The following is a 21,537-nucleotide window of genomic DNA, read 5'->3' on the forward strand; positions in this document are numbered from 1 at the left end:
ATATAATTGTGAGGTTCTCGATGGCCAGGGGGTCTCACACGGATACGTTCGAGGGTGTGCTCAAGCAGAAGTGTAGTGTTAAGTAACGGTGTCATGGTGAGGGTTTCTCAGGGACACACGATTTATTTTGTTGTGGAGGAAGCCTTAATACTTTCCGGAAACTCCAGGTGTGAATATCAGTCGAGAGTGGCTACGACATTTTGGGAAATGGCGAAGGGAACTCGCAGTGGCGCGACCCGCAACATTCGCATCTTAGTTTATGATTCTTTCGACTCATATTACGAGGTATTTCCCAAGTACCGCCTTCTTTCGATGCCTATTGGTATTCCTCAAGATGTGATGCTCAATAGTGAGAATTTGAACTTCTCTCCGCGCGAAGCTCGTGAGTATGCGGACAAATAGTTCAAAGACCGACGGTGTCTTCGAGGCGAAGCCCTCCACAAGTTCCATTCGCGCTTAGCACTGCTGATGCTGGTCTCTACGTGGCAGCTATCGGTAAGTTGAACGAATGCCAAAAAACTGCATTTTGCCTCCATCAGCTAGAAAATGGACCCGCCGGCTTCGGTGCACCAAGACTACGACGTTGACTGTTCTTCAGGCACGGAATAGGTCACGAGCATTGACCGTGGTGAAAAGGCTGAATCCGGCCGAACTTTGCGCTCGGAAACGTATCGCTTTGGGAACGATATGACGCTGTGAAGACGTACGTCCATGCTGGCATTCTTATCGAGACCCCCAAGGAGGATATTACGTTCATGTCTGCGGCCATGTCGCGATACGCTATCAAGGTGTGGTTGGCTACATCACGTGTGCACCAGTTTTCCCGTCAACGCTGCAGGATATGGTAATGCGTACTTCGTAGTACAAAAGCGCCATCAACTACAGCAACGTGTTCAAGACGATCGGAATTCACCCAACTGCCAGTGTTTCACTGGAAAGAGTGTGGCAAATCGAATTTTACGTTGCTGTCTACCATTCTACACCGGATAATATTGTGTGAGCACAGCAGTCGTTGGCGCCACCTTCGATTCATTAATTCCTCAGTCCAGTTCGGCGGTGAGATATGGGGGATTGAGCTGCTGAACCAGAGCGATAACCTGGATGAACGCAATCGTTGTTTTGCTGCTGACAGCTACACTGTACTCGTTTCTGCAGTTGAGCAATTACCGTTTGATCGACTTTCGACTGGATTCACCGGATGAAAATTCTCCTGGCAATCAAGAGTTAGTTACTTCAGATCAGACAATTTGTGCGTTGTGAGCTACGACTCCGAGCAACGATGATTCGGCTTGGTGCTTTGGTGGACAGCCTTCAGGACTGCACCGCTGCCCTAGATTCATGCTGGCGTAGTACGCAATGTTACGTGTGACTTCGACCTACGTCACGGTTCATTCACGTTGATAAGCATCGTATGCGGAGTACTTCGTAGTAAAATTTGCTTCGGACAACTGTGCTACATCAATCGCGAAGCTAACGCTGCTCCAGCTTCTTAACGGCGTCGCCTGCACTGCCCGTGAGTGCTCACCGTTGCTTCAAGTGCCATCCACGATGTAGCCATTTATAGGGATCCGCTGGACGACACGACACGTCCCTCCGACCGGAACGAAACTCCTGCGGCGCATGGCGGGCACTGCCAAAGCCTCCTCCGCGCTGCTCGAGACGCGCCCGGACTCGTACAGCGACAGCGACAGCAACAGCAACCACAGCAGTGACAGTGACAGCGACGGTATGGCGGCCGACGCCGTGGACGTGGACATGGAAGACCTGGACCTGGCGGCTCGCGCGCCCCGGTCCGGATTCGTGACGAGCCCCGCAGTGGAGCTGGAGCGCGTGGACCTGCTGCAGCAGGCGGACCCCGTCCAGCAGGCTCTGGTCGGCTTCGGCTGCGTGCTGTCGGGCGGGGTCCTGGCGGCTTTGGCGTCGTGGAAGCCCAAGTGGAAGGTCGCGATGCTGCGGAGACAAGCGCCAGGGACGATGGACGCCACCTCGGTGCTCGTGGTGCACACGGTGTCGTGGGCGAGCGGCAGGAACAAGAAGAAGACAAAGAGGTTCTACCAAGAGTGCCCGCTGCTCCAGCCCGTGGACAGTCCGCCGTGGTTCGAGTTCAGGAAAAGTCGCTACGTGGTGGACGAGAGAGAGACCTTGGGCTTCTCGAGGCTCGAGAACGCTCTCAATGAGAAGCTGGGCTCGGCTCAGCGAAGGTGCTTAGAGGGCAGTGGGTGGTCCACGTCCCAGGTTGAAGGACTCACGGGGGTACATGGGGCTAACGAGCTGGCGCTCCAGGCTCAGACATGGCCGATGGTGCTGCTGAGGAAGGTGTCGCACCCGTTTTACGTGTTCCAGTTGCTCAGTGGAGTGATTTGGTTGAGTGAAGGGTATGAGGCGTACGCCATCATCATTTTGGTGCTCTCGGCGCTCTCGATCGTGTGGGAAGTGCACGAACTCGTGACAAACGACAAGAAACTACACTCGAGACTGGCACATGCAGAGCACAATATCGCGAATGGCATTCGAGTGATTCGGGACTCGCGAGAGAGGAGAGTGAGCCCTGCAGATCTGGTCGTCGGAGATGTTGTGGTGATAGATGAAGGGGTGATACCAGCAGACATTGCGCTGTTATCGGGACACTGTATGGTGGACGAGGCTACTCTGACGGGCGAAGCGATTCCTGTCACCAAGCAAGCGCTAGCAGCAACTGATGCTGCGTTCGCTGTAAATGCGAAGCTCAAGACCACTCACCGTGAAAGTGTTCTATTTGCTGGCTCGACAGTGTTAGAGCTAGCGCACTCCAGTTCCACGCAAGGAAGTCGAGACGAAACAAAAGCCTCGACACGGGGTGTGGTGCTAAGCGCTGGGTTCTCCACATCAAAGGGTGAGCTCTTCCGCACCATCTTGTTCCCAACACCTCTGCAACTTGCAAAGCGCCTCGAGAGCGACAGTTATCGCTTCATGGGCGCTCTGTCAATTTTGGCGCTGATCTTGTTTCTGGTCCGTTTGAACAAGGCGGCTCATAACGACGGAGTGACATTCGGTGAAGCTATCCTGTCAGGTTTCGAGCTGATCACAATTGCTGTTCCTCCGGCACTTCCTGTGGTTTTAACTGCTGGCGTAGGCTTCGCACTGTCACGTCTTGAAAGCCAAGCTGATGTGGCCTGCATTGATGCGGCGCGTGTGAATATAGCTGGTCACATTGACTGCTTTTGCTTCGACAAAACTGGCACACTTTCCAGTGATCATCTCGACTTTCACGGTATGGACGAGTGCTCAGCAGCAGCTCAAAAGCAGCAACCTGGTTTCCACGGACTGCAGCGTGAGGTGGAGGTGCTTTCTCCGCCTGCTATCATTGGTTTGGCCACGTGCCACGGGCTCACAGAGCGTTCAGGCCAAATCGAAGGCTATGCACTCGAGAAGGACATGTTCCGCACTACGGGCTACTCGTTAGAACCCGAGACACCGCAGAACACAGTGATAGCTGGTCAGTTTGCGGCACTGGTAGCATCTCCCATTGGAAAACTGTTTGGTGTCGTGGCTCGCTTTCCGTTCGACGCAGCTCGTCAGAGGTCCTCGGTGGTCGTGGAAGACATCGACAGCGGCAATCGTTACGCTTACGTCAAGGGATCACCTGAAGCAATTCGCAAGATATGTACACCGAATACACTCCCCAGCAACTACGTCGCGCGTGCTCGATCTTACGCTCACCAAGGCTTCTATGTTGTTGCTTTGGCGACCAAAACGTTCGCTCCCGCCACGGTCTCCCCTAAATCTGAAGCATCCCAACCTGTGGCTCGAGATGCTGTGGAGAGCTCGGTGGGATTCCTGGGCTTTATGCTGTTTGTCAATCAAGTAAAGCCCGAAGCTCCCTACGTCGTTGGCGCACTAGAGGAAGCTGGTGTTGATGTGCGCATCATCACAGGCGACGACGCCCTAACGGCGATTCACGTTGCACGCAAGATTAATATGGACATGCAACAATCAGTTCTCCTAGTCGACGCGCAGCGGCAAACTGAAAATGATGAAAACGGTGAACTGGTCGTTGTCTACACTGATGTTGACGAATTGGCTCAAAGCACTCGCGAAGGAACTTCTGGTAGCAGCACTGATGGTTCCTGGATGCCGGTTGACAGACACAGTTTCCTGTCTCTGGCTGAAGGCAGTGCTTTGGCAGTGACGGGTACTGCAATCGAGCGGCTTCTAGCCTCATCGAGCGATGACGAGGCTGACCAACCTACGGAAGCATCAGCGACAGCTCCCCCAACTATGTCACTCGTGGATTTTGCCGAAGAGCTGGTGGGGCGAACCAAGGTGTTCGCGCGCGTGAGACCGCATCAGAAGACTTGGATTGTGGAGACGCTCATGACTCACCATGGCGCTTGTGTGGCCATGTGTGGCGACGGTGCCAATGACTGCGGTGCGCTCAAGGCAGCCCATGTTGGATTGGCTCTGTCAAAGGACGACGCAGCGTTGGTGGCCCCGTTCACGAGTCGCTCGCTCCGCGTCAGCGACGCTGTGGAACTATTGCGCGAAGGCCGAGGTGCACTCAGTGCAGCTTTTGTTGCCTTCAGGTATATGGTGGTGTACGCAGTTGTGCAAGTAACGCTGTCGGCGACGATGAACAACTTGCACTCTCAGATGAGCGATTCGCAATTTCTCTTCGACGATCTGGTGGTAGTTTTCATTTTGTCGCTTTTGATGGTACGAACCCCCGCTGCACCACAGCTCGGTTCATCCGCAGTTGCTCCATTTAGCCGCATGCCACCGAGGACACTGTTCGCCGCAGAGATTTTGCTGTCCCTCTTCGGCCAGCTCGCCATTTTCCTGGGCTGTGTCTATATCGCTTTGGCCGCAGCCGAGGCTCGACCGTGGTTCTGCTCAGCTGAGAAGGCGTTGGCCCTCACTAGAGCAGCATCTGATGGCGGTGAGAGCGACCCGGACGTCGTGGAAGCTCCGTGCTATGTATTCGTCCCTGGTGTGCCTGCAGACCTCACTTCTCACTCGTACGAGAACAGCGTTTTGTGGCGCTTTGGACACCTGCAGTACTGGATTGCTGCGGTCGCGCTCAACGCCCGGGATGCCTACCGAGCGCCTTTGCTACGTGCAAACCGCATGTTCGTGGCTTACGCGTTCGTTCTGCTGATCATTCTCCTAGTTCAGCTTCTTGGCGACAACGGGAACGTGGACAACAATGATACTTCGACTTCAGCGGCGGTGGCAAAGGCTCTCAAAGAGCGTGGCGTGGACGTTAGCTTGGGTGCTCTCGACCTACCGGTGGGCTTTGCGTGGTCCCTCTTCTCCCTGTTCCTATTCGACGCGGGGTGCGTCTTGAGCTGGGAGATTTTGGTTGTGGGCTTGGTGCTGCCTCGCTTCCAGATGCAACACCATGGCAGCTTCCGGGGTCGCAAGGGTAAGTTCGACGGTTGGAGATCGTTCTTCGGCGGTAGTCGCGACGCCGACAAGCAAAGTCTCGTATCCCCGTATACCAACGAGCGCAATGGTCTGCTTGGTGACAAGAGCGACAAACCGGACGGCGGGATGCAAGTCAAAGTGACCAAGCAGTCGCTACAGCCGATCGGGGTTGGAGATAGCGACGACGACGAAGAGGAAGACGTGTTAGACGTCCACCCGCCCGAGATCGTCTAGTCTACGAGAACGACGGGATATCTAACAACGCTAGGTCGCTCAACTCTATAATACCTTTTTGCGTGTTTTTCATGTGTGTAAGTATACCTATCCTCACGAGTGTCCGAGCTCGATCAAATGTCCTGCATGGTGTCCCCCTCAGGTGAGACCGGGGAGAACGAACTAGGCGACGGAGCCAAGAAGCGCAGCTCCTCCTCTCCTCCTGTGAGCATGGCGCCTCCGTCTACGTCCGCAGCGTCCAGGTCCCACAGCAACTCGATGGCGTCCGCTCCTGGCGCCGCGTCGGGGCCGATTCCCCCGCCTAATTCCAGCGCCAGCCCCGTGAGCACGTCGTCCGCCTCGAGTGGAGCAGCTGCCACATCCGTCTCGCCGTCCACCACGAACACGTCGTCGGTGGGGAGTTCCAGCAGCTCGTCCACGGTGGGCAGCGCCAGCATCTCGGCCGCGGTCTCGAGCTCCATGACGTCCAGCTGGTCGCCGTCCGAGCCCTCGGAGCTGCTGCTGGTGGGCGGCGTCAAGTGCTTCCTCTTCCGGGGGCGCGGCGAGCACGGCAGCACGGCCGTGTGCGTGGTCGCCGCCCACAACGGGCGTCCGAACAGCACGCGGTACGTGGCGAGGCAGCGCTCGCCGAACTGCCAGCTGCGGAAGCTGCCGAGGCTCACGGCGCCCGCCACGGGCCGCGGCTTGGTGCTGCAGCCAGCGGACGCCGCCACATTGGACGCCTCTTTGGCCACGAAATGGTCCGCTAGCAGGTGCGCGAACACCGCCGGGTCCTGCGTCCGCGCGTCCGCGAGCCGGAAGCCCGTGTCTGCAGCTGCAGCAGTTGCAGTAGTATGGCCCCCACTGCAGCCACTTGCTGCCGTGCAGCGCTGCTGGCGCTTGGCTCTGCCCTGCCAGCCACGGCGCTTGCACTCGTCCACGATCTCCTGCGTGGCCGCGGACGCGTCGTCGAAGTCGTAGGCGTCCAGCGCCGCCGCCGACGCGTAGCGGGAGGCCGCCGCGTGCTTCATCCTGGCTCTGCAGCTTGCAACAACATTGCAATTAGTGCAGTGAGTTTCATCAACGGCGATAGACTAGCGGTGACACACGTACAGGTTCAGGTGAAGGTGGCGGTGGGATATCCTGGCGCAATGCCTGACAAGTCGACTGGAACGGCGGACTATCGTCGGGCGGATACGCGGATCTTGAAAGGGCGTAATGAAAAATATTTTCGCACTTAGGCGGGAAGCGCTTTTTGAGACTTTTTAGAGCAGAGATTAAGTTGCTGCAAGATGGAGGATCTGGAGACGTCGGCGGCGCTCGAGTTCCACGGCGCGCGCTTCGTGGTGACGCTGGAGGTCAAGCAGCAGCGGCTGGACGTGCAGGTGGAGGCGGCGGACGCACCCGGAGTCTGGACGGGCCGATTCCCGGCCGCGGACGTGGAGCAACTTACGCGCCAGACGGGCAACTCCAAGCGCTTCCCCGTGTTCGTGCAGATGCTGCTCACGGCGCTGCACCGACGCAGCGACGCCGTGTTCGTGGACCTGCTGACGGCGGCGGACCTGGACCTCTACCGACAGCGGAAGCTGCAGCCCGGGACGGCCGTCGAGAGGTGCGCAGTGACTAATTCCCTTCGAGCAACTTTAGCTTGTATTTGTAAGTTTTTTTTTACATGTATTTTTTTTCAAATGTTTTTTCTGCTGCAGGTTGACGAGTGCTGCTGGTGCTGCATCGAGCAGCAGTGGGAAAAGATTCCTGATTTTGACCTACGCGGTCGAGTTCGACCGAGTTCACTATCCGCTGCCGCTGACGCCGGAACTTTCGCCGTCTCCTGAGGTTCTGCAACGCACCATCCGCAGGCTGAAGCAGGCGCTGGCGGAGAAGGAGAAAAGTTCTGCTGCTACTGGTGGTGCGGGTGGGGACAGTCAGTTGGCGGAGGAGAACGCCACGCTGAGAGAGGAGAACCGCTGCTTGAAGAACACGTTGAAGCAGTATTGTGACGGGACGAGAGAGGGGGGTAATGGAGTATTGAACTCGACGGGAGAGCTGCAGCGGGAACTTCAGGTGGGCTGGGTGGTGACGATGCAATAAGGTTGCGGTGAGTTGGGACTCACGAGAGTTGGTTTCTTGTGAATGCAGGCGTCGATTGAAGAAAATAAAGAGCTGATTGCTCTGTATCAGCAATTTCGAGAAGATTCAGCGGTGGAGACCACGCGGCTTCGCACTGAGATCAAGTATGCGGGCTTGAATTGTTGAATATTTACGCTTCTACTTGCTGGTTCATGTGTTGATCTAATTGGCATCCACTTGTGGTGTAAATTTGCTGGGGGTAGACAACTGCGACTCGCAGCTCAGCAGAATGATCGCTCAGAATTAGCAAAGCAGGAACAAGACCGGCTGGAAACAAGGCGCAAAATTGTACGCTCAACCAAAGTCATGTACGCCTAGTCATCTCGAACTCACAATATTGCTTTTGCTTTTGCGACGGATTCTAGAAGGACAGCAATGCCGCAGTGCAAGAGACTTTGGCACAAATGGTGCAAATGAAGTCTCAGCTAGAGGAAACCCAACTGAAAAACCGTGAACTTCTCCGGCAACTTGCGATTGCACGAGCTCAAGCTGGACAGCAAGGCCAGCGTCAGCGTCCAGCGCTCAGCGGCAGCCGTGGGAGCGATTTATCCTCTCGTTTTTCGAGAGGAAGGTCTCCGGCGGTGCGACAGCAGCGATCTCCAGCGGCAACGATGGCTAGGCAACAACAAAACAGCAATGCGGTCTTTCCAACGCCTTTCCAATCTTCGTCGTCGCACTACGGTCCTTCAGATGACGAAGATGGTGGAGGGGAGAGAACACCAAGGAGCGCTCGACGAGGACGTCCCTCGCCTCGGCCAGCTTTCCGTCGCTTTGATCCGACGGCCTATCAGCAAGAGAAAGAGCGCAAGTTACGTGAAGCTCGTGCACGCTCGAACTCGCGTACAAGGCCACCACGCTCCAACGGCGGATACTCGTCAGATAGCTCGGTGGGTGGATACTCCTCTGCAGGATCTCGAGGATCCCGAGGATCCCAAGCTTCGTCGCGATCTACACGGTCACGCAGTTCACGGTTGTCAAGAGAGCGTCAACGCGAGCTTGATGCGCGTCTGGCCTCTCCCAAGCGGGCAATGGAGCCACCTCCTCTTGAAACCCGCCGTCCTCGGGCATCAAATAATTCGCCGTTACCTCGATCAGGGCCCCCCAGTGCTCGTTCTCGGAGTCGCGGACGCTCACCGTTACCGTCACCATCGCAAAACAGCGGGATAGGTCGCCAGACTACTCCGACAGGCTCCACGGCGTCCTCACCACGTAAATCATCGCCATCGGTTCAGCAGACACCTCCGCAAAAGAAGCTTAACCCGCAGAATCCTGTGTTACGACGAAGGAAACAGCCACCGCAAGCGCTTCTGGACACCTCTGCTGATTCTTTCAGTGATATCGATGACCGACTCACCGCGTTGCAGCAATTTCTTCGAGAGGCCAAGCAGGGGGGAATAGGAACTGCAGGGGCGAGCACCGCAGCATGATACGAGACGATCACGCACGCTCATGTAAGTACAACAGGCTCATTATTTCGTTTATGCATGCGCGTGCAAGTTTGTCGAGTTGATAGGAACAATTCATGAAAGAAGGGAAGGCTGAAATGCCTGGAACACGTCACAGAAACGTCCTTGAGCCTCGAGGGCGTGAAACAAGGGGGCGTCGTATCTACAGCCACGCGTTGGGGTAGTTGGTGGTCTCGTCGGTCTCGTGGGCGGCTAGTAGGACCGCGGCGGCTGCCGATTGCCGCGGCGTGTATGCCGGTGGGCTGGTGCTCTGCGGCGACAGGTTGTCAGGAGCTGGAAGTGGCTCAAACGCAACGCCGGGGAACGCAGGACGCAGCGCTGGTACAGCAACCGTGGTTGAAGTCGGAGCTGACGTACAAGGAAGGCCGCTCGTTTCCAGGCGGCGGCGTTTGTTGGAGTAGTTCGTGGATGCAGTTGGATGGGCGAGGCGAGGCACCCACTGTTCACCAGCGTACAAGGGTCTCAGCAGGTCGTCTTCGATGGCGGTTGGGCTCGTGTAGTACTCGTCCACAAAAACCGGAATGCTGCTGCTGTTATCATCCTGCAACAACTGGTCTAGCCTGCTGACACTATTGATCTGGAAGGCCGAGCGTGGCGATGGCGTGGACGAGGACTTGGTCGCCGAATTGGACAAGGCGCTCGGAAACGCCAGAGGGACGAAGCTGTTGCCGCGGTCTCCTCCTCGCGGCGATTTCCACTGTCGCGTGGAGAGCGTGGGGACTCTCGGAGCGTCCATCTGAAGTGTCGACTGGCGACTAGCAGCTACCCGTGGCTGTTGTTGTGGTAGGCGTCTCTCGACCTGGTGGAATTGCTGTTGCTGTTCTTGCTGCCGTTGCGGCTGAGGATCGACCCCCTTGGACTGGAGAGCGGCGGCGTCTTCCGCAGCTTTGGCGTCGGCCTTGATGGCGGCGCGCGACTGCTTCTGGAGGTACTTCTGCGCGTGGGTGCGGATCTGCACGAGCGTGCGCGTGTGCACGAGGCTCGAGATCTTCTTCCAGGACTTGCCGAAGCGCTGCAGACCTTCGAGGAACAGCTCGTGCTCCCGTTTGGTCCAGCGTCCGACCTGCGTGGCGCTGGGGGCGTCCTCTCTGGTTTTCATGGGCACCGTCTTCATGGATCGGATCACGGACATGGGGAAGGTCATCACCGGCGGTGGCGACTGCGGCGTGGACGTCGACATCATGGGGAATGCACCGGGCGGGGGCATCGAGCTGGCTTTGCGCTTCTGGTTCATGGGCGTCATGTTCATCGGCGGGCGGCGCTGCGTTGCTGGAACCGAGGAATAAGACGGCGAAGGGCCGCCCGACGGATAAGTGAGACCGTTGCGAGTCTCACGTGGCTCGGACATGATGGTGGAGTTGTTGATGGTGGCGGCAGTGGAATTGAGATCGCTGAAGCCGACGGGGAAGCTCAACTCGAACGGCGCATTGCTGCTGCTGGCCAGGTATTCGTCCCAGGTGGGGCTTCTCCCCGTTGGAGGTATGAACGGCACCGGGGATGGCGGCGACGGGCCGGGCGAGCGCGTCGGGGACGACATGGAAACTCGGGGCGATGTCGACTGGGTGCAGGCGAGACGGGGGCGTGAGCAGGGCTTTCGCGGACTGGCAAGCTGGGCGGAGGGGGCCTTGAGTTAATGTCTTAGGCGAAACCGCTCAAGATTTAGTCGTAATGAGTGTGTTTGGGGCGAAAGATATGGAGACTGGGATAAAGTATGCGCCAGCTTGAAGCGAGGGTCCCACGTGCGGCGTTTGGACAAGTTGTCGTTTCCAGGCCGGAACAAGCGCGACGTCTCAAGCTGCCGCCCGTGACCGTCAGCAACTATCAATGGAACGTGGGGACGGTAGACCGAGCGGAAGATGGAGAGCAGGCTTCCTCTGCGCGAGGTGCTGCCTCGCATCAAGCGTTTTCGGCACCATCGAGATGAAACCGATGTGCGCATGCGTCTCTGCTGCGGTAGCACGCCAGGACGGCAACTACACTTTGGAACTTCTGCTGCAGTCGAGCTACGCCAACACCATCAAGGTGGGGCAGTGCGACTGCAGCAGAGGTTCCCAACAATCTCCAATAGGTTGTCGAACAAGCAGTCGATACCTTTGCCAATCATTACATTTGGCAATTCTTCGACTAAAAGTTCTGATCAATAGAAGCCTACAAGCCGGCAGCAAACGTTTGATGTGGCGCTGTCGACAGCGCGGTCACTAGACTAGCATGCGCTGATTTGTCTCGCTCGTCTGGTCAGGTAACGCTCTGCGAAACGTTGGCAGGCAGGGCTGCTTGGACGCAGTCTTGCTGTAGAGCAGCTTCTAGCTTGCAGCTTGAGGCCTGCAGCTTGCTGCTCCGAACGCGTGTACGTTGGCCGAGCAAACCGGCAGAGTTCATTGACAGGGTTTTCTCGTCGTCGTCGCTGACGAGGAGGGCGATCTGGACGCACATCCTGAGCCCCCGAGCGCCAGAGCGTTACGCATTCGCCGCAGTCCCAGCTGCAGCCTGCGGGACGTCGAGCACTTCAACTTTGAAGTGTCTATCGCCGTTCGTCGAGCCGTTGTTGTGTCAACTCGGAGCTCAAGAGCTCAAGCTCGAGCGCGAGGCTGTACCGTGGCCGATGTTCGGTTCGGAGCCCTGGCACTTTGAGCTTTGAAATGGCCATACGTCTGCACTACACGAGAGTCGGATAGACCGTCATCTACATGTACAGTACATGTACAGACAACAGCGTTGAGCTCGATGCACGGCCCTGCTTTCCTCGCATTTTCACCATGTGAGCCTGGAGCGGCGGTCCGTCTAGTAGACGGTGTCTACTCGCGTGAAGTCTACTTGTCGCTCTTGCTCTTTTGGTCATCGGTGCTGTTATGTATTGGCCCGGCGGACGGCGAGTTCTCGGATATCCGCTGGCCCCGGCGACCGTCGCGACCGGCTCACAAAACCGGGAGATCGTCTCGCCAAGGTGAACATCCTGTCCTCAACTGGACGGCCTCGGCGATTGCTGATCGCGCCACGTTGGAAGTAATGGTGCCGCTACACCGGCACCGAGCAAGCCCCGCGTTGCAAGGCTTACTCGCACCGAGGTGATCGCTCCAGCTCCACCGGCTCCGATAAGCATGCATGCCCGAGTTGCACTTTTCGCCGCTCAGCTTCCCCACTTCCAGCCGTACACATCTTGTCGTCGTCTCGCTCGAGCACTAACTATCGGCCAAAAAATTGCTTAGGACAGGTGTGTGGGTGACCTCGCATCAGCTCCTGCTCAAGGGAAGGCATCCAGCGCATTGGCCGACATCGTGCGGCCGTCAAGACCGGACGGATGCCGATATACCATGCATGACACCCGTGGAGCTCGTCTATATCTCGGGCCATCAAGCAACGACCCCGTGCATTGCAACCCACGCTAGGACCGAGCAAATGTGGCATCTGCAGTCCGATCGTACAGCAAGAAGACACGCAGGAGACCTGGTTAGCGGCCGATCTCTTATTCTGTCATTTGCCAGATACCGCACAGGTAGCAACTACAGCAACTACAGCACCACATCCTTCGTCACCATGCCGGCCTCCAGCACTCGTCGCAACAACAACCGTACGCGTTGTCGCCTCAATGACTGCAACAAGTTCGCGCAGACTCGTGGGCTTTGCAAGGCGCACGGTGGAGGCTCACGTTGCCGCCACCCGGACTGCCACAAGCTCGCTCAGAGTCGCGGCCTGTGCATTGCCCACGGAGGCGGCCGCCGTTGCACCGTCGAAAACTGCAACAAACTCGCGCAGTCAAAGGGCCACTGCATCTCGCACGGTGGCGGCCGCCGCTGTGCCATCCCCCACTGCGACAAGTTCTCGCAAGTCCGAGGCTACTGCAAAGCGCACGCCAAGGTCCTGATGGTCTTTAGGGCTCCTTCGTCTCCCACCTGTGCTGCGCTCATGACGCCACCAGCGTCTGCTGTTGCTAGCCCGAACGTCGCCATGTCCCCAGTGAAGTCGAAGCTCTCGATCGAGTTCCTAGTGAACCCGCCGCCAGCCATCGAGTTGCCGGCGCTGAAGAGCGCTCCGGTCCCGTCGTCGACAATTCTGTTGGCCCCGAGGATTCATCTCCCCAAACTCAAGACCAGCGAGGGGTTCATTAGGCAGCCCTCTTTGTTGTCATTCCTCGAACCCGCCTCCGTTACCTCCGCCGCGGCACTACCACAGCTGAGGATGCCGCCGTTGACCGCCAACCCGTTAGTGCTCTACCGCTAATCTTACATTACAACAAACCACGAACAACTACATAGATCATTATTTAACAAAAGAACACGAAGACTTTGTTTTTTCTCCGCTTTATTGCTCCCAGAGGCCTCATTGAGCACAATTCCAGAGATTGCAATAACAACTGTAATAAGGATACACTGTCGTGCTTGAACCGACAACTTGGGCAACCTCGACACATCATTCACGATATTAGAACGCTTTCCATGTTCGGCATATTCTGGTCAAAGACTGGGTCTTTTACTGGGACCGGGTATAAACCCAGCGGGATACCCGGTAGATGGCCTAACTGCGCGAATAAGTGGTGGTTCTCTGAGGAGACACATCTTTCTCGAGACAGCAAGCATATCGTGATTAAATCGATCTCCCAGCAAATCACGGTTTTTTCAGCGTGTAGCTGTGTGTTCTGCCGATTTACGTAGACTTTTCCATGCCCACATACAAGACAAAGTCAAAATACCAGTGTAAGTGTCCAGACACTGACGAACCCCAGTTAATGATCTCGACCGGTACGCTGGTGACTGGACAGATGCCGAGATGTGTCCTCGCATGCTAGCGGGTTCATATTCGCACCAATTTAAACCATGTCTGTGCATTACCACACCGAGCAAGCAGTATGCCCCCTCATACTTCGCTCAGAACCCGCGCCTCTACGTGTTGATCTCGCTCCCGATCGAACCAGTGCATGCTCGAATCGATACACTTGGATAAGATCGAAGGGTAGCGAGCGTAAGCGCGTTACAGTTGGCGTGGGAGTGCTCAAGTGCAGGAGTTCGTGAAAAGCGTGATATTCAAATAGTTACATTGCCTCTCTTGAACGATTGATTTGCACACGAAAAACCATAGATTATCCCGATTTACCTAGTCTTTTGTAGGTTAATAGGTCTCGGGAGGATCTATACTTTATCACCAAAGATGCGATATTTGCCGAGGTGCCGTGTTCAACGATTCCGCAAGATGATCACACTACAATAGTGTAGTGTCATTAGCTAAAAGCTTGAGGCGCCGGTATGCCCCAAACACTGATAAATATGGATAACGATCGCTATTAGCGATGTTCTCCGACGAGACAAAGTAGATTACGCCCGTATAAGCCAGGATGTGGATTGTCGATTCCGGCGGCTGGCCGAGCTCTCTACAGCACTGTCTTATCAAGCTACCGCATGGTCCTCGAAGTAATACTTGATGGCGCAACGTTTTTTCGGGGCGCTCGTAGGCCTCATTTTTGCTATTTCGCGTTGGCATTTTCGCTGCTTGGGAGTTCGTCATGTGGCAGAGAGCGTATAGTACATGTATAAAGCGCCAACCGCGGCTGAGGCCTCACCTTCACCATAAATGAACATTCGCTTCTCCCTTGCTTCATCTATAGACTAGCTGAGGCATTTTCACTCTGGTAATATCGGCGGCAGTGTAGCATCGCTCGACAATTCGCTCGGCGACCTCACGACAGACGTTGCGAGCTGTTATGAGCTCCGAGAGAGCACAACACTGGATTGTTGAGCGTGCAGGAGCAGCGATGGCGCGCCCAATGCAGCTTATCGGCCTCACCACTTGTGCAGCGCAAGTTCCAGCGCGATGTCGAAGTTGGGTGCCGCATAGAGCCAACATCTCATGGTCTTCATCTGCGGCTTTCCAAACCAGCAGTCTGCATGGCGTTCACGCTTCCACTCGCCTTTGCCTTTTGCGAGCTCACTCGAGCGAACAACGTCAACGAAAATGCCTGCAGTCAGGCACGACAGATTCCTGATAGGACTTCCGTGTGTGGACGGAAGCGAGAGAGATAGCGAAGATGTGGAGGTCGCCTCTACAGGTACGTGAACACACGGGAGAGATCAGCTCGGTTGCGTCGTGGCTCAGCGTGTTGGTGGCCTCTATTCGTCGAGAGAGCACGTGGTTCGCCTGCTGAGGCTTGACGGGAACACCTGCCGGAATATTCTGGTTCGCTCGACGGGTAGATCATGCATGTGTAAACAACCGCTTTGCCTCATGGCGCCGAGCTTACATCGCATCTGGTTGGTGGCTGCGGACCAGACCCTCGGTTGCGACGAAGCGGACGAAAGTCTAAGCGTGACAAATTTATAATACAGCATGGTCTCCCTGAGCTCTGGAGCCCATACAATACAGGCAAAGGCGTGGCTTGGTGCACACGCCCGCCATGACGGAAGCCTCTCGATACGAAGCGGGGTTTCGACGCGCCCGCCGATCTCTCTCGAACCCCAATCGTCGGATCGAACATACACTTGCGCTTGCGCTTGCTTGGTTCAAGGCCAGAGACAAACCCGTAGGTTCACCGGCCGCTCCTGGGGATTGTCCGCCTTGGTCGCGAGTGGACGCAAACTAAATTCTAAACCAAGACGGCAGCTCACTCCGGCATTTGCCAAATCCCGCACAGCATAGCGCCCCTCAGACAGTCCCATCGACCATGCCGACATCAAGCGCTCGCCGTAATGCCAATCGTGCTCGGTGCCGCATGCCCGAGTGCGGGAAGTTCGCGCAGACCCGCGGACTGTGCAAAGCGCACGGAGGCGGATCTCGATGCCGCGACCCGAGCTGCCAGAAGCTGGCTCAGAGCCGCGGCCTCTGCATCGCACACGGTGGCGGTCGGCGGTGCGCCTTCGACGGCTGCTCCAAGCTAGCCCAGTCCAAGGGTTTCTGCATCTCGCACGGCGGAGGCCGCCGCTGCCACGTTACCAACTGCGTCAAGTTCGCGCAGGTTCGCGGCCATTGCAAGTCGCACTCGAAGTTGCTTTCGTCGACCGAAGGCGCATGGTCTCCATCCCATAGCTCGACCGGGTCGAGCAGTCCCAGAACCACCATGTCACCCGCCGAATCCAAGCTCTCCATTGACTTCCTCGTGAACCCAAGCAACAAGGCTTCGGAGCTCAAGCAGACAGCGCTGCCAAGCCTTCACATCTTGGGCTCGGTGCTGCCCCACCAGCGCCCTCTGCTCTCCTACCTCGACCCCATGACCACTCTCGCATCGACGGCATCAGCACTCTGCGAACGCCGAACGATGGCGCACTACCCTTCGCTCGTGATGTACAGGTGAAGGTAGAGACAACAACAACAACCATGTAGTATCTTGTAGATAAGCCCGACAGCATAATATGCTGTCGGGCTTAATATTATTTAACCGCATTCACACAACAACACCTGCACATGCACCCAACGCTTTTGCTGACTTCACATGGCACACTTATCGAACTCGTAGTCATGGACATTGTCAAGCTCCAGGACAGGACAGATCCTTGACACCTGCAAGCGCCTCGCTCGCACTGATTGGATGTGCGCGCGCCTGCACTTGTGCACTTTGCGATGGCGCTCTTCCTTACGTTAGCACCGATCCTGAAGCTTATCGTCGTTGCTCGCTGAACTTCGCTCTCTGCACCGAAATGACCTCGTTTTCGTATCCATGGAGCGCGCTCCGACCGAACGAAACAGCCCAACCCGCTCGTCAGTGAGTCGCTGTATTGACGACAACGCTGCAGCAGCGACCACTGTCCGGCAGTCATGAAGAGACTTTGGTCGAGACCGAGCCTCGCCACCACATAAGACATCCCACATGCGGCGTCCTTATCGTCCACCCGCGCCTATCCACACAGTGTGCACATGCACACGGCGGCGTTGTTGAACCACAACAACATGATGAAGCTGCAGCATTTGCAGCTCCTCGATCGGACACCGGTGGCAAAACGAGGCGTTGGCCGATATGCAAACGGCGCGTTTCCATGCTCGACGCCTCGGCTATGGAGGCGCGGGTCGTCGTCATGAAGGTGTTGGCGGTGGATGACCGAGCTGTGGCTGTGGCTGCTGGGCTCCAATCCCAAGCTTCGTTTCGGCACTCGACTGATGAAGTGTTCACAATGGTCGAAATACAAGGTGCACGCACGCCTTGAGCAGTTATCAACATCGTTGAAATGGTCGAGTTACACGTATGATACTACAGCAGGTGGTTGAGGAAGCTGGCTTGCTCGATTCCCGTGCGCACCGTCGACTCCGGCTTACGACGTTGAGGCAATTCAGGAAGCTTAACACGCGAGCTCGAGGCACCCTCGCACGCGTGGCGAAAACTTGGATCAGCCGCGGGGGATTTCGGTTGCTGTAGGAGAGAGAGCCCGTTGAAAGGAAAGAAACAATGTCTAGATGTGACTAAGTCACGGCGGCGGGAAACTTTACTCCAAGCACCAGGTACAGAGCTTCAGCGAAAACGCCTCAACAGTCCTTAATGATGGGGCGTCTGCTCCCTTTTGCGAGCCGGGGCCGCAAGACTGCTATAGAGTCCGATAACGAAACTTTGGAGCGCCGCCCAAATGCTGTTCGCTGGAATTCCGCGACACCAAAACCCTACAGTGTAGCGCTGGTATGGCGTTTGCGATGGCTCTTGTAACTACTTAGCTTCGGATCGGGAGGACACCTACCGCGAAGCGAGTTCTCGAAAATTGGCTCGATACATGTATTACATATATGTACAAGCGTTTTAGCGTTTAGCCGGGCTCTACTATTGGGCCTCTTCGGTCAGCGTGCCAGCAGCGCTGGCCCAGCACGCAGCCCAACCATTCGCTGGATTCGTACTGCTTGAAGTTGTATCGACTACTGCAGACGCGTGAGTTTCTTCGTTAGCTGCTGTAGCAGTCTGCGCGGAGTTCCCGTTCGCTTTGCCTGTCTCTCTTTCCCAGCGGCTCCGTACGTGTACAGCACCAACCGAGTCAGCCTCAGGTGATCATCTCCGGCGTACAAGCGAGGTAAGCGCAGTGTCGCTCGTGCATTCCCCGATTCCATTCGCCGTCTTCTGGAACCGAATCCATGCAAAAAGCGACTGGCAGACGGCATAGAACTCCTGTGTGATATGTAGTGTACATGTACAGTACACATGGTAGGCGATGCCGATCCCGAGAAGTATTTTTCGAGCAGCCCGCTGCCAAATGAGCGCCCCGACTGCCGCATCAACAAATGAAGTCCTCTCCGGGTCCTTGTACGGTCTCGGTGGGCTATCCGAGCGCAACGATGGGGAGCGTGCTGGCGGTCCACCGAGGAGAGGGCTCCAGCCTGGCAGGCACGACTTCTAATCTTTCGCCATGGACACGGCGGCCCAGGTTTGTTAGCTACCATAGGTAGCTTTAGCTTTGAACTTCAAAGTTTAAAGCCTGGAGTGCGGTGCGCAACATCCGGTTCATCCGCAGGGGGAGCCAGAGCTTGTTGTCACCGGGTTGCGTGCGGTGGTGGGCTTGCTGCGCTTGTGGGACGGTTACTTTATGTACCTAGATCAAGCTATCCCTGCGACCGTCATCAGCCAGACGAGGTGGGAAACCCAGCGTGTTGGACCTCCGCGTTTTTCTCGGTGAGGCATCAAGGGATGGAAAGCCTCCAACTCGGAGGCGCTCGGAGCCAGCATGTGCAGATTGCGCTAGCCCAGCTGGGAGGAGCGCTGGACAGCCGAGCGCCATTTGGTTCTCTAGCTTATTGCATCGGCATCGCTGGGAAGTAATACTGTACATGTACATGGCAACACTTACCATTTTCTGCGGATTCTAGGAACACGCCAAAACCAACCAACCAGTTAACCCAACTGCGAAAGCACCTTACCTGGTGTTATTACCAGCGTTGCGTTCCCCTCAACGGTTGAGTCAACCGGCTGAAAAGCTTGACTCACGCTGCAGCACGCCAGCATTACAACTTGCGCGTACGGTACGCGCACAAGGTGGCGAGAGCTGGGCGAACTTCCCAGGATGAAACAAAACTTTTGGACTCAAACTATCTCCGCGCAATTCCCAGCCGCTGCTTGGGCATATTTTGCGCACAGATTTCGTGCACTTGGGCGTTTGCTCGCTGGCTCGTGCGCTTGTTGCTCAGAGCCCTCAAGTTCGGTCGTGAGGTCTGCTCGTCACGCGCGGCAAGACTGCATTTTGCATTTTTTACAGCACGAAACAACAATTTATGAGTCCTCGGGCCTCGAGTCGGGGTGCAGTATTTGGTGATTGGGGAGGTCGAGCGAGCAGAAGAGCTCTCTGGGTTCCTTACGGCCAGGTGGGGGGGGACAAGGAGAGAGAGAAAGAGTGAATACGTGTGTCCACTGTCACAGTATCATCCGTAATTGTCTGGAGCACGCGGGCGTGGGCAGGCAAGCACGCGTCTCAAGCTGAGACGCGTGCGCGGCCAAGACCCCGCCAAGCAGATGAAGCAGCGGCAACAGTGGGGTGTGGTCAGATGTCTTAGCTTTAGGAGTTGCGAAGACATGCAAGGCGGATAATGCCACCCGGCAGACGGAGATCAGATCCCAACACTTTGAGTCGGGACCTACCAAAAACGCGGCGATTACATGCCATACGGGGAGCCTCAAGCGCCAACATTGTACCAGCTGATCGAAGCTCATCGATCAACCCTGAAGCGGGAGTTCAACCAGGTTCTGTCTGCTGCAGACGTAGCATGAAGGGATGGCGACCGCGTTGGGGTACATGCACTCCCCGACAACCTAAAGCGAGCTCTGCGTGATGGCCAGATCCCTTGAAGCAGGGGTGCATTTTTATTGAAATTCGGTGGAGCAAAGCACCCCGATCGACGCGCAGATGTCAAAGCTAATGGCGTTCAGCCATCGTGTGCTGATGGCCTTTTGCCTCGTCGCTGGTGTAGCCACCTCCCCATCCGAGTTTCGTGCCGCGAGGTCGGAAGATCGTGTTTCTGCTCGAATGCGAACCCCCCTCGCGAGCCGGCGAAACCCCGTCACGCTGCCCGCAGCCTGCTCAGCCTGCGCACCGTGCTGTTCTGGCAGAACTTCTGCCTCTGTACTTTACCTGGCGAGACCTGTCTTGGTGAGACGACGTTGAGACCACGGAGGCAAAAAGCAGACGCGAGCGCGAATAAAAGAACCCGCGAGCTGGCTAGGAACGGATACCTGGATGGTCACCCCCACGGCGGAAAAGCGATCATCACAACGCGATCGTCGCATTTCTGCATTATTTTTTGTTGTTGAAACTCGACAAGCAAGCAAGCTGCTTGCCTACGCCTGCAGGAGCAGTGCGCAAGGGTTTCATTCAGCCCGCAGTAGATTGTATCAAGAAATGCCCGGACTGTACAGTAGTACATACAACAATCCACAAGAAAGAGGAACATGTTCAAAGGTATGGTAGGTAGATACATGTACATTTACACGCGGCGAAAGCACTTGTATAGTCGACGTGGACATCGAGCTACGTTCAGTATTGTATACACTTTCCAAATGTTACGAGCAGAATGGGTCTGTCTGTTTTGATATGCGAATCTCATCACACTTCGATCCAAAGGATCCGTTGTAGTGGAAGTATCACCGAAAGACTGCACTGCGCCATTATGAGTGACTCGACCGACTACATGTACCGATCTCTGGTAGACTAGCGCGGCGCCGCCGCTTACTTTCTCGCGCCTCGCGAAGCAGGTCAACTGGCCTGCTGCATTTTTTTAAGCGTTTGACACGAAATGGAATTGCCGCTTGCGTTGTGTACGAACGTACTTCCCGCTGGGGCGAACGCCAGCTTTGGCGCGATCGCCACCAAGCTCGTATCTTTCCCCGCTTGACATAGACATTTCACCGCCGCAGCTTTCGAGCGTGTTGCCGCAGTAAACTCCCGATCCACATGGCAGCTGAACGATGATCAATCGGACGGAGACCATTTCCCTCATACACAAGAATGCCCCGCATAAGTAAGAGGCAATGACGACTCGTATGTATGTTTGTCACCTCTGGGCTAGCTCTGTCCGATCCAGCTGGCCAGCGAACATGGCTGGCAGGGCTCAAAGGCTGAGCACGCTCGCCTATCCGGTGTACACGACCCCCTCAGCCTCTGTCTCTCTCGCGACCATAGTCAAGTCGGCATGCGCTGCATGGTCTGCAGCAGACCATCAGGAATCCGACCTGTACCTCTCGAGCAAAGCACCGCGTGGTACGGACAGTCCGATCGTAGGGCAAACGTAGCAGGGCGTAGCAGTCGCGTGGTGTGGCAACCGGGAAAAAGCTGTTTTTCACTCTCTGCTTCTTCATCTCCTTCGAGTCGCTCACTTTACTTTTCACCGCCAACCGCGAACATCGGCACTTGAGCGCTTCACTGCTAGTGCAGCAGTGCAAGTA

The 21,537-nt window shown here is 56.3% G+C and overlaps 6 protein-coding genes across 6 annotated transcripts; 4 read left to right on the plus strand and 2 right to left on the minus strand.

Moving 5' to 3' along the window:
- Positions 1–1,620: 1,620 nt before the first annotated feature.
- Positions 1,621–5,637, plus strand: IUM83_02864 (P-type ATPase (P-ATPase) Superfamily; the record flags this gene model as incomplete). Its single annotated transcript, XM_067926818.1, has 2 exons — positions 1,621–4,171; positions 4,247–5,637. The coding sequence occupies 2 exons, from the start codon at positions 1,621–1,623 to the stop codon at positions 5,635–5,637; spliced, it is 3,942 nt and encodes a 1,313-aa protein (XP_067784271.1).
- A 113-nt stretch (positions 5,638–5,750) lies between these two features.
- Positions 5,751–6,737, minus strand: IUM83_02865 (30S ribosomal protein S15; the record flags this gene model as incomplete). The annotated part of the gene is made up of 2 exons (XM_067926819.1): positions 5,751–6,654; positions 6,730–6,737. The coding sequence occupies 2 exons, from the start codon at positions 6,735–6,737 to the stop codon at positions 5,751–5,753; spliced, it is 912 nt and encodes a 303-aa protein (XP_067784422.1).
- A 171-nt stretch (positions 6,738–6,908) lies between these two features.
- IUM83_02866 (viable flagellar protein number 3) lies at positions 6,909–8,064 on the plus strand (the record flags this gene model as incomplete). Its single annotated transcript, XM_067926820.1, has 4 exons — positions 6,909–7,228; positions 7,323–7,680; positions 7,756–7,850; positions 7,950–8,064. The coding sequence occupies 4 exons, from the start codon at positions 6,909–6,911 to the stop codon at positions 8,062–8,064; spliced, it is 888 nt and encodes a 295-aa protein (XP_067784270.1).
- A 1,290-nt stretch (positions 8,065–9,354) lies between these two features.
- On the minus strand, positions 9,355–10,749 carry IUM83_02867 (LHY protein; the record flags this gene model as incomplete). The annotated part of the gene is made up of 1 exon (XM_067926821.1): positions 9,355–10,749. One exon carries the CDS (start codon positions 10,747–10,749, stop codon positions 9,355–9,357), a length of 1,395 nt encoding a protein of 464 aa, XP_067784045.1.
- Positions 10,750–12,746: 1,997 nt separating this feature from the next.
- On the plus strand, positions 12,747–13,430 carry IUM83_02868 (WRKY transcription factor 19; the record flags this gene model as incomplete). The annotated part of the gene is made up of 1 exon (XM_067926822.1): positions 12,747–13,430. The coding sequence occupies one exon, from the start codon at positions 12,747–12,749 to the stop codon at positions 13,428–13,430; it is 684 nt and encodes a 227-aa protein (XP_067784276.1).
- Positions 13,431–15,909: 2,479 nt separating this feature from the next.
- IUM83_02869 (WRKY transcription factor 19) lies at positions 15,910–16,488 on the plus strand (the record flags this gene model as incomplete). Its single annotated transcript, XM_067926823.1, has 1 exon — positions 15,910–16,488. The coding sequence occupies one exon, from the start codon at positions 15,910–15,912 to the stop codon at positions 16,486–16,488; it is 579 nt and encodes a 192-aa protein (XP_067784277.1).
- Positions 16,489–21,537: the final 5,049 nt, after the last annotated feature.

Source organism: Phytophthora cinnamomi (assembly GCF_018691715.1).
Source record: "Phytophthora cinnamomi strain GKB4 chromosome Unknown Contig92, whole genome shotgun sequence".
Classification (NCBI taxonomy): Eukaryota; Oomycota; class Peronosporomycetes; order Peronosporales; family Peronosporaceae; genus Phytophthora; species Phytophthora cinnamomi.